The sequence below is a fragment of the Chelonia mydas genome, chromosome 2, assembly GCF_015237465.2.
Source record: "Chelonia mydas isolate rCheMyd1 chromosome 2, rCheMyd1.pri.v2, whole genome shotgun sequence".
In the NCBI taxonomy this organism is placed as follows: Eukaryota; Metazoa; Chordata; order Testudines; family Cheloniidae; genus Chelonia; species Chelonia mydas.
Window position 1 is genome coordinate 154,946,991 of NC_057850.1, and position 12,034 is coordinate 154,959,024.

Genomic DNA, 12,034 nt, shown 5'->3' on the forward strand with positions numbered 1-12,034 from the left:
TGCCTCTGAGAGAGGATCCCCAACCCTTTTTATGATCCTGGATTTACAAACACCTGATCAAACCTTAGAGTGACTCAACAATAATTGCAGTACATCTTCATTCTGGTTTTAAACTTGTGAGTTTAGGGTAGCTCATCAGAAGAGCTTAATCGTTCCTATGTAGGGTCCGAGAAATTTCTTCCCAGTTAAAGTCCACTTAGTCATTCAGCCTCTAGAGGTGTCTTTAGGAATGAAATGGGCTCCTCTGGACCATCTTCAGTTGCTTCACACCTGCAATAGGATTTCCTAATTTTTCTAGTATGGATGCATATAGAGCAGCTTTTATACCTTCGTCTACACCACATAAACAGAGCATGTAGGCCTTGTGATGCACTTTTTCGCCCTAGAGCATGCCCCTTATTCCCATGCTAGGTGTCAGAGTTCACACCTATTTCTCCCCCATCTGCTCTATGACCATCCCTTTTGTTATATTGTTTGCATGCAATAAAGCCCATTCCAGGTAATCTGCTCCAGCCCATGTACCAGATATGGTAGTTAGCCCAGTATTTGCACAAACCAGGTTCACTCTCTTCTAGCTCATTTCTTCCTCATTCCTATCCACAAAGAAATCATAAATGCTTGTGTCAAGGTTCCTTCCCCACTCTGAACTCTAGGGTACAGATGTGGGGACCTGCATGAAAACCCCCCTAAGCTTATTTTTACCAGCTTAGGTTAAAACTTCCCCAAGGTACAAACTTTTACCTTTTGTCCTTGAACCTTTATGCTGCCACCGTCAAAGTGTCTAACAAAAACAACAGGGGAAGTGCCCACTTGGAAACGTCTCCCCCACAAAATATCCCCCCAAGCACTACACCCCCTTTCCTGGGGAAGGCTTGATAAAAGTCCTCACCAATTTGCATAGGTGAACACAGACCCAGACCCAAACCCTTGGATCTTAAGAACAAGGAAAAACCAATCAGGTTCTTAAAAGTGAATTTTAATTAAAGAAAAAGTAAAAGAAAAACCTCTGTAAAATCAGGAAGGGAAATACCTTACAGAGTAGTCAGATTCAAAACATAGAGAATCCCGCTAGGCAAAACCTTAAGTTATAAAAAGACACAAAAACAGGAATGTACATTCCATTCAGCACAGCTTATTTTATCAGCCATTTAAACAAAACAGAATCTAACGCATATCTAACTCGATTGCTTACTAACTCTTTACCGGAGTTCTGACCTGCATGCCTGCTCTGGTCCCAGCAAAAGCATCACACAAGACAGAGAACCCTTTGTTTCCACCCCTCCAGCTTTGAAAATATCTTGTCTCCTCATTGGTCATTTTGGTCGGGTGCCAGTGAGGTTATCTTAGCTTCTTAACCCTTTACAAGTGAAAGGGTTTTTCCCCTGGCCAGGAGGGATTTAAAAGTGTTTACCCTTCCCTTTATATTTACGACAGCTTGTTTGCCGTATAGCTATTCTCATGCACAGTTAGTGTCATATTCCAAGCTTTGCAGCCTATAGTAATACTTTGCATGGGTCAGGTGCTTTACAGGGTTAAAGCAAATTACAAACCTTAACTAAAATTAAGGGTTTTGAGCTTTTCATGAAATTTTGGGAGAAAATGAGAAGATTGAAAATTGAAATTTTTAAAATGTAAGTGTTAACGGAGAAAATGGACCACAAGCTATTTACTGTATGTTTTAGGGTTGCTTTTAACCAAATACAGTAAAGGAAATTAAAATTTTGAAATGACAGAAATGTAGCAGCACTTGAACAGGAAATAAAGGTGAATCCAAAGAGAGATCTCTCTTTCACGATCCAGGGGGCTATTCTATTATGTTGGGACACAATTTGATGTCCACTGGTACCATATAATCACACGAAAGCCTACAGGGCCACGCAGCAGCTCCCTTTGCACGCACCAGCCCCGTGTGAAATGACCTATTGTAAAGAACCACATGGTACCTTGGAGGTTAAGAGGGAGATTTAAGACACAAGTGAAAGTCAGGCCCCAAGAGCCACTGAAAGGCAAAGGGAGATTGACTCCTATTTATGCCTAACTCTCATTTGTGCTTTTTGAAAACCTCCCCCTCAAACAATCAAATAGGTATGCTTATACCAGCACTGACTCTCCTTAGGGAGCACAGTTAAAACTCTTCTTGAATTTTGAGAAGGTGGTATTGTGACAAAGTGATTGGTGAGATATCTCCTATTAGAGCTAGGTGGGTGGCAGGAGATTCCCAGCCCATTCAGTTCAAAGAATACTGCGTAGACCTGATGCTGTAGAAAGATATCAGCAAGCTGCAAATAGCCATATAAGGCATTCTTCAGGCTGTGGATGGGAGGATGGAGGGGGCTGTGAAGACATGCATTTGAAATGCTAAACCTTTTTAAATATGAAGAGATTACAGTGCTTAGTTCAGAGGGAATGCTCTTACAATAAATGGATGCAGGTGTGACATTTGTTGAAAGTCAAACAAAATATCACTCTCCAATCTAGAAGCCTTTCTTTCTAAATCACCATCCACCTGTCGGGGGGAGAACCTAGACCCACTGAATGTACTAGCATTCCCATGGCCAGAGTAGTCCATGTATGCCTTCCCGCACCCACACCTAGAGCACAAAACAGGGAGCTGCTCTGACACTGGGTTCCCAGAGTCCTCAAAACCATGTGGGGGCGGAGGCCCACCAATCACCTCCCAATTACAGCTTTAGGCCCCTGGGAAGCACCTGGACTGCAACAGACACCATGGGTGAAAGGGAGCCTTCATAGCCCAGCTCTGTGATATTGGCTAAGACCATTCTTGTGAAATCCTCAGTAAGAGGGTGGGAGAATTTCCCAGTTGAATAGGGATGATTGCTGGGAGGATGGGATGGAAAGGCATCAGGTCAGAAGCTAAGGATTTCTGTGTGTGAGGATGGAGACAGCAGTGTGGTGAAGTGGTGATAAGACAGTGGAGGGGGAAGGCTGGATGGTAGGAAAATGTAAAAGTTTTAATTGAATAAGCAGCGTGTTATAAGTAATGTTTGCCTGATACAGAGCTAGGCTTTAGAAGTAGCAATGGAAATAGGGCAGATGAAAGGGGGCAAAGAAGTGAAAAAATGTGTATTGTATCATCTATCCTACTACTTAGTTTGTATGCTGCCTTTTTTGGTGAGATTAAAATAGTTTATGGTCAAGGGCTACGTATCTGAATTCTGGACTTCTACCATCTTTGTGAAAAATGCAGTTAGTAGAATAATGAGGGTCAGCTAGTGGCCCAGGAGTGGGCAATGGACTGATTTAGAATGAAGCATTCGTCTTTTTCCTTTAGAGTATGGGCAGTATTGCACTACCTCTTTTCTCCTTGATGTTCAAGTAATCTATTATGTAGTAAGTTAGTAGGGCTTGTCAGGGAGACATTAAACTAAGAGAAAAGGTGGAGTGGTACAGCAAAGGGAAAAATTGCAGAAAGGTAAATAGGCAAAGCATCAAAGAAAGATTCAATAAGAGGAAAGGATGTAGGGTAGCAAAATTATCTTTTAAGAGATTAAAATCAAGGTGGAATTTTGGAATACTAGGAAGGTCAAAAGAGAAATACAGGAGGAGAAAATATGGAAGTTTACTCATACAAAAAAACTAGGTGTCTATAACAATGTGAGAAGTCTGGGGAACAAGTGGAAAAACTAGAGGTCTTATGACGTGATCACAACTTTGTTTTGGTTGGCATTACCTTGCTGGGGAAAAAACATAACTGCAATGTCAGTTCAAACTGGCAAGACATATCCATGAGAGAGAGGGAAAGGAAAGAGGAGAAGTTGTTGAGCAGAAAAGTAGAGAAAGATAATGTTTCAATTCTCTGGGTTAAAATAAAGACCATGAAGAACAGAGAAGACCCAGTGAGGTACCTATGCTAGAGCACACCAAACCATGGAGAGGTAGAGTTCGAGGTCTGTACTCCTAGAAGTTTTGACTTGATGTGTGTTGGAAATGTAATATTAAGGCTTCCAAATGCCTTTAAATGAAATAGCGTAAATGACATGGAATGGGTAATTTGGATTCCTCAGGTTTGAGATTTTGGATTGGATAATTCCAAGTCTGTCATATGTAGGGCCAGTTCACTAGGTCAGAAGCTGCAGTCCCACTCGTTCTCTGACTCACCAGTCTCCCACAGAACCTCATATGGGAGTGAGAGTGGGCTGTGATTATTGTCCTATCCTGCAAATGTACACAGCGAACCAGCCATGAAGGTGAGTTTGAATGTCTGTCGTTCACTTTTGACCCTGAAGAAGGATAGAAGTTTATGGTTCTTTTGGGCAGAGTAGACCACCAAGGTAAATGGGGGATTTCACATCTCAGGTTGCTGAGCTGGTGTTTGTGCTGCTGTTGGATTCTTATAGTTCATTGCCCATGGAGACTTTGACATGCACGTGAAAATAATCTTTGCTGAGCTAACTCTTTACTTCCTTGACATGATGGACTTCCCTGGGTTTTACCTGTAAGGTTGAGTCCTTTACCCACATAGTCAAGAAACATTTTCACAGATCTAGGGATATGCTCAATTTGATTACAAAGATGATTTAAATAGTTGAGATACTCAAATCATTTCTTCCATTTCAATATGGCAGCTATTTCACATCCATATCAACCTCTGAGACTTGATTTATGAAGTTTTATGGTCTCATTGATGTTGATGAACAACTGGTCTCCTCTTCCAACCAGTGTGCCTATCTGCTCACCTGCAGCTATTATCATTTTTTTAAAGAGGACCCTCAACTCTATGATCCTTTACCATACTCTGGTTTAATGGTGATCTCTGTGTCTTGAAACAGTTGAATTGTACAAAGGATGGCAGCGAAGTCACCTGGAATCTGACATTTTCTACAGAACATTCATTTGTGTGTACAAAAGAGCTATAACATAAGACAAAAAAAGTTAATTATCCCCAGTCATAGACACCTCAAAAGGATTGTCTAGGTGCACTCTCATTTAGTGTGCAGTCTCATTATCCTGGACTGATTTGTCCCATGAGTACTTCCTTCAGTTGATTGCTGTGTTGAAGATGTGGTGGTCTTGCTGAATGAGAGACTAGTGTCAGGTTATTTTCTCCAAACCTTTGGAGTTTGAGAACTACAGGCTCCAGATGGCTTGTCATCTAGTGTTTGCATTTGATTTGGTTTCTAAGGAGGATATTTCTCATCTTCTGGTCTCCTAACACTTGTAGATCTGAGCCATGTTTATCCTGGTCACTTAAGACAAGTGGGGTAGCTACGGTGCCATTACTGGCAGTCTGTTCCAATGTCTTGCTTTGTGAGAGGAGACTTCCAACTGTCCTTAAACATGCAGTGGTCCACCTCCTCCCCAATGAACCAACTTTTGACATTGAAGTGCCGGTCAGGTACCACCAGCCAGAGCCTCTCATAGAGTTAGAAGAGTTTTTTGAGAAGGCCATGGTTATTGGAAAGGTACAAAGTTATGCACTTGGACACGTCTTTTTGAAATAATACAGCAATGTCTGTTTGCAAATGACTGGTTAATTTTGCTTTGAGAGGGTGGACAAATAAAGGTTTTTTCTACATAATATGCTGTCTAGTTGGAAATAATCTGCTCATTTTTCCTTCTAATTCTTCAGTTTGTCTTTACTTCATGTTTTCAGGTTTTTCTCTCTTTCGTTGTAAACTGCCAGCAGGTGGATAAATGGTATCTCTTCATATGTTCTAAATAGGCTGGAAATTCTCTTTTTTTAAAAATTTTTTTTCTAATTTAGTGTTCCAAAACCTACTACAATTTTGAATATTAATAAATTTATAAAATGATATCGACTACTTTTTCAAATATTTTAAAATGTATAATATTCCATGAGGAAGAAACTTTATCTGCACTAATTTGTATAGATGGTATAAAGCACTTACTCTTTTTTGGTTGCTGGAATTAAGAAGCAATCAACATCTGTCTTAGACATTTCAAGTAATACATTTATATAGGACCTATACAGTTATTGAATAAAGTGTATGTTAGTATCTGAGTCAATACTGATATAGAAATAACGGCAAACTTTCACTAAGATCTCAACCTGGTCTTCATTTCTGCATGCACAATTGTTGTGTGCTCTTGTTCTCTTACAGAAATATTTATATGTACAAAATTTATTTGTTCTTTATTTACCAGCACAAATGTGATTTCATTGTTGGCACAAGTAAATGCTCAACTAAGAATACTGTTTTTTCAGAATTTTATTATTCCCAATATCTGTCAAACTTTTCCCCCGAGCATTTTCACCATTTTTTCAAAGGCTCATTCCACCTCACTGTGTGAAGTTACTCTGATCCCATTCTCTAGATTCCTTCAGTAAGTCAAAGCAGACTAAAGATGAATTGCTGTGGTATGGCCTGGGCATTCTCTTACCAAAAATGAAAATGCAAATCCCCATCTGATGGGTTTTGATGTTTGCTTAGCTCCATGCTCTGGACCATATATCATTTACATTTGAGTCATGGAATATTTTTTTGGGGAAGCATCATTAGCATTTAAAGCAGAAAATAATTCACAAATGAAAATCTTACCGCCTTGCTGTGCATGCAGGACTCCCATTGGTGCAAAGTGTTAGGGTAGGATATATGCCATTTTTTTTCCCAGTTAAATTGAAATGAATTAATCTTAAGTGGGTGGAGTACTTGAGTTTACAAAAATTAAAGAACCTTCTTGAAAAATCGACATTGTCCAAGAAAAGCCGTTTAAATTCCCCAAAAAGGCATAATTGCTTTGTCACTTTAAAAGATTCTAATTTGAATGGAATTTGTTTCACAGCTACCCCTTGAACAACACTGACCTTCATCAGTTCAACATTGAAGAAAATGGTGGAGCACCATTTACCACAAAAATGTCTGGAAGGCATCACCACCACCATCACCGGCATCACCACCACCACTCTAATTATGGAGTAATTGTTCCCGACAGCAAAGATATTGTTTCTGGAGTTCCAAACCCAAATAGTAAGTCTATTAAATGTAACAGAATTTCAGAAATTACTCTGGCATGAGATTTGTCACAGGCAAGGAGACAGAGAGCATCAAAGAAGGGGAGCTATTGTATTTCAGGTTTTCTCAATGAAGAGCATACTTTCTATTCTCAGATTTCATGGTTGATGCAAATTAATCAGGATTCACAATTTTCTGGCTCTGCTGTTGAATGCTTGGTTACAGGATTTGGCAATTAATTTGAATTCCATAACTGAACAACCACTAGATTAGTCATAGAGTTAGACGCTTGGCACAGGATGATATATTTCATTATGTATATAGTGTCACAGGCATATCCCTTTCCATCCTCTTCTTCTCCTGTCCCCTGTGTCCATGTGTCTGCTGACCTAGTTCCCACTTTTCTCCTCACCCCTTTTAATTTGAATCAAGCAGCTTTCTTCTTCATGGTATCTGGACACAAGCTTGAGGAGCACTGAGAGCACAGAACAGACAGTCTCCCTGCCCTCAGGTCCAGTTAGGGTGACCAGATAGCAACTGTGAAAAAACGGGACGGGGGTGGGAGGTAATAGGTGCCTATATAAGAAAAGGTCCCCAAAAATGGGACTGTCCCTATAAAAACGGGACATCTGGTCACCCTAGCTCCAGGGCCCAGCTCCACAGCCTCCCCCCTTGTGTAAGGAGAAGCAATTGCAGGAAATCGCTAGAGGCTGGAATGTGATCAGTGCAGATGGAATCTTCAAGTCACTCTCACACCTCTGCTGAACATGTGCAAGTGGCAAAAATCAGGAGCAATTCACAGTCAGTCAGTTCATGCAGGCAGTTGAACAAAAATAGGCAGCATGGCTTCTGTGAGGTTTCTGTTACAATATTCATTGTTCTAACCCTTGTGACTGCTAATTTTTTCTCTGAAGTACAGAAAAATGGGTTGGCAGGATTTTGATTTTGTTTCAAAATAAATTAGAAGTAAGTATAAATTGCAAACTGTTTCCTCATGCACAGCATAATATAGTCTCCCAGTATACCCTACAGGTGTTTTATCCTGAAATTGACTTTAAAAACAGATCTGTTTTTCTATGTACGACATACAGCGTGTGTTCCTAGAGATCGTGTAATTTTTTTTTCCACTTTACTTAGGCCTGGTCTACACACAGTTTTTCTACTAATTTGGTTAAGGATGTGATTGTTTACCCAAGGAGTTAAATTGGTACTGCCCCTGTTTTATGGGACGGGGCTATAGAGGTATACGCACCTTTCTATCAGTATAACTGCATCCACATTAGGAAGTTTTACTGCTTTAACTATGCCTGTTTCAAAATGATATAGTTAAAGAGGTACAAAGTACATGTGTAGACAAACCCTTAAACTGATTGGTTTCTGAAAATGGGGCCATTTTTATAAGAAATTAATGCATCATTAAACACACACCAACCATTCAGGAAGTTGGAACGATATAACATTTATGAATTAACAGCATTGCCAATGAGATGTTGATTACATCCATCACTGTGCTGCTCTGCTAGCTGAATGGAGCTGTTGCTGCTCCAGACCCAGATCTTTTCATCCCACTCAAAAGCCTATGGAAGAGGGCTCTGAGGCAGCAAATCTTCCTGAGGATCCCGGCAGAGTTCTTCCTCACCTGACCCATTATGATAAATAACCTTATATACTCTGCAGTTCTGTGGGATGCCCAAGCGATGTGCTCAGAGGCCCTGTGCCTCTGTAGCAACTCTGGCCCAAGACTCCCCGCTACACTGAAAATTTTGTCAGGTGAACAAGTGCACCACAGGACCCTGGTAAGGTGTGAAACAGTTGAGGGAGGGCTACTTTACACGTTGTATGTACTGCATTAGCAGGCTTTCAACAGCACATGTACTGGAACCACCATTTCAGGGGCACTTGGGAGCATGTTTGATAATTGCCCAACCAGCAAAAGCAGTGTTCACCTGGCACTTCGAGACAATAGAGCTACGGTAGCTAAGAATTTAAATATACTGATTTGTGTATCTAAAGATGGTTCGTGGACACCTTGTGACTGACGTGAATTATTAGAACAACCTTCTCTGGACAAATTGGTCACAGTCAACTTGGTCCCAGTTGGTCAGCCGGTTAGAGCATTCTCCTTCCACTATCTCCAAACTCACAACATGAAAAGGGAATTAGTCCTGGCTGTTACTTCTCTGATTTGAAATGAGACTTAGTGGAGAACCACTTTCAACGAGCTTGCTCTGCTGGAAGAGAAAAGGGCACTGCTTGTCTTTTGCATGGCAGATCTTGGTGCCAATCTACCGTCTCCATCCAATTGGAGTGTTTTGGAGACTGTGGACTCCCTGCAGATTTCTCTGAGCAGGCTGTTCCTTATGGGAAGCACTGCCTCCAGGCTACCATCATATGATGCCTGGTCAGCTGACCCAACCACTGCCCCATACCCAAACCCAAGAGTCAGATAACAACTAGGCACCGGTGGGACTGTGTCCTACTCCCCTTGAAAGGCCACTGTAACAAGGGAGGGCTTCTCCCCAGCTTGCTAAGAACTCTCTGCCCTGCGCACAGTCTCTTTTATACAGTTTTATTGTCCACACTTAGGTCAAATCAACAAAAACATAGTTATGCAACTGTTACATACCAGAGCACAATCTAGACTAATAAGTAGCTGTGTCATCCCTGCCCTGTAACCTGGGGTGCCCTTTACAATGCCTTGATGCTGTAGCCTGAAGCCGGTAAGTCACTCCCAGCTATGTCTGTGTGGTGCAGCCAGCGAAACACACCTTGACTCTTACCAGCCTTGGTTATGCTGCAGGGTGACCCCAACACACCCACAGTCCAGGATCTGTCCCATGAACTGTCTGTTGTATACTGCCCAGCCCTCTCTGGGACAGTACAAATATGTTAAGTCTGTTATTCCTTTAAGGAAGTAATATGCACCCAACTTGTTGCCCCAGATGGAGTTACCCAGACATTTCAAATTGAACACACTGGATTAGATAAAACGGTAAAGCAACTTTATTAACTATAAAGAGAGATTTTAAGTGAGTACAAGTAATGAGTCATAAAAGTCAGAAATGGTTACAAGAAAAAGAAAGATGAAACATTTACTAATGCCTAACTTAATGAACTATATTAAATTTAGAGCAAAGTTTCTCACCACATGCTCCAGCAGACTACTGACCAAACTCTCGAGTCTGGACTACTCCCCCAGAGTCCAACGGCTGCTTCCTTTGTCTTTTCAGGTACAGTGAATATGATGAGCATGGAGAGAGAGAAAGGTGCCTTGGGCTGTTTGTCCCTCCTTTTTATAGTTTCAGTTCCCTTCTTGAAAAACATTTCCAGCTGAGACCCAGGAGACAAAGAGGCTGTATGGAAGGATATTACCTGCTGGGTTTTTTTTTCACCTGTTTGAACTACTTTTGTTTTCCCTCCCCGCTTGATGATTCTGTTTACTGCTTAGATGCAAGTTAAGGCAAGCACGCATTCCTTCCTTTGTTTAGGACAGACCTGACTTCTCCCTGGGCAGGGCTGTGGGGTTTGGAACATGTGTTAATAACATCAAAGAGGGGAATCTTATAACTTCACATACAACTTTACCACACATATTTCACCAAGACAATACTGACCAGCAAATTATGAGTTTTCAAATGATACGTTACAAGCCATATTTTGTGCAAAAGATTATTACAATAGTGTGCAGGGTGTGAATACAGTAGTGTATTCTGTCACAGCAATTTGCCCAGGGCTACAGTTATCAGGGCTTTTTCCCACTTTAGTACTTAGATTCCGTTTGCCCCCACTCCCAGCTAGCATTGGCTGTCCTAGCTCTCCAAGGCTCCCTGTTCCCAGTGAGAGCCCCAGGGGCCCTCTGTCTTAACCTTTCCAGGCTCTCAGCCTGACTCATTCAGCTCCCCCTCACTGGGGGGGTGGGTCTCTTTCTAAGCCCTCTCTTTTAAAGCTCTGCTGGCGTCAGTTTCCCAGCCACAGGCATGCTGGCCCTGCTCCGTCTTAAAAGGCTAGTGTCACCCTGTGACAGCCAGCCCTATCCTGTGACCACAGAATTTTATTGATTTGGCTTTTAAAACTCTCTGCTGGGATAAATTTGGCAATATTTCCCCCCGAACACTAAGTGGCAGCTACAAAACTGTAAATTAAGAATCCAAGGAAATTTCAGGATTGATATTTAGTATCTAATTAATTTTTTTAATTGGATTCTTCAAATCCCTACTTATATTATTTCAGCTAAGAATATTGAGTCTTGTGATGGGTCTGGGGAAAAGGCTAATCTTACCCATGAGGAAACTAAAAGGAGCATTCTGGCTTTCTACCAGAGGCCCAGGAGAGAGTGAATGGTGGGAAGTGTGCAACAGGAAGAACTCGTGTGCAGAAAGGAAGGAAATGGTGGTAGTGGTGTGTATGATGCTGTGGAATGAAGTGGCATGGGGACTGGTGTCTGAAAGGGGGTAGAATGAACGGTCGGGGTGTCTGTAAGGAAAGTGCATCAAGGAATAGCTTGGTGGCCAATTTGCTGAGAGTCTCAAGGGCACAGTTTGCATGTGAATGCAAGAGTGAGTGGGGATGGATGGGGAAGCATGGTGTGGTGTCTCTACTAATGGAAGAATATATTTGGAAGTTTCTCAGTGGAGGTGAGGAAAATGGGACCTCACAGGTCACCCCTTTTAATCTTACTGTCTCTTGAAATGGCCATGCCTCTGCCTTTTTGCTTGTTTCAAGTCATGTGGACTCACTTAACCCTGAGCTTTGACTTTGGAGTTCATGTCATGTGGAACAGAAGTCAGCCTAATCAGTCCAGATTTGCCTGTGTCCAGGCTGAAATCATAAACCCCTCTTCCATCTTATATGGTTTCAAATGAAATACAAAATTCCATCATCCTCTCCAGCAAGACACGAGGAGTGGGCTTGAGAGTACTGAATATTCAAACTAAGCTCTCTTTAAATGTTTGTGACTAGAGTATGGGATTTGGTACAGCAAACAAAACCAGTCAAAATTTGCCTGGTTTTCAGATTCTCAGTGTGGTTTAGTTACGAAAGTGTCGTCCAACTGCTCAGAAACAAATCTTACATTTGAACAAGTTTTGTGATGTTAATTC

General features: G+C 41.5%; 1 protein-coding gene across 4 annotated transcripts in view; it reads left to right on the forward strand.

The window, feature by feature from the left end:
* EPB41L4B (erythrocyte membrane protein band 4.1 like 4B) overlaps nucleotides 1-12,034 on the forward strand; it is a 249,728-nt gene that overhangs the window by 144,231 nt on the left and 93,463 nt on the right. For all 4 annotated transcript variants that reach the window (XM_037889908.2, XM_043540419.1, XM_037889909.2 and 1 more), the window contains exon 16: nucleotides 6,766-6,950. In XM_037889908.2, the coding sequence (XP_037745836.1) occupies nucleotides 6,766-6,950 (185 nt within the window). The remainder of the gene's footprint in view (nucleotides 1-6,765; nucleotides 6,951-12,034) is intronic.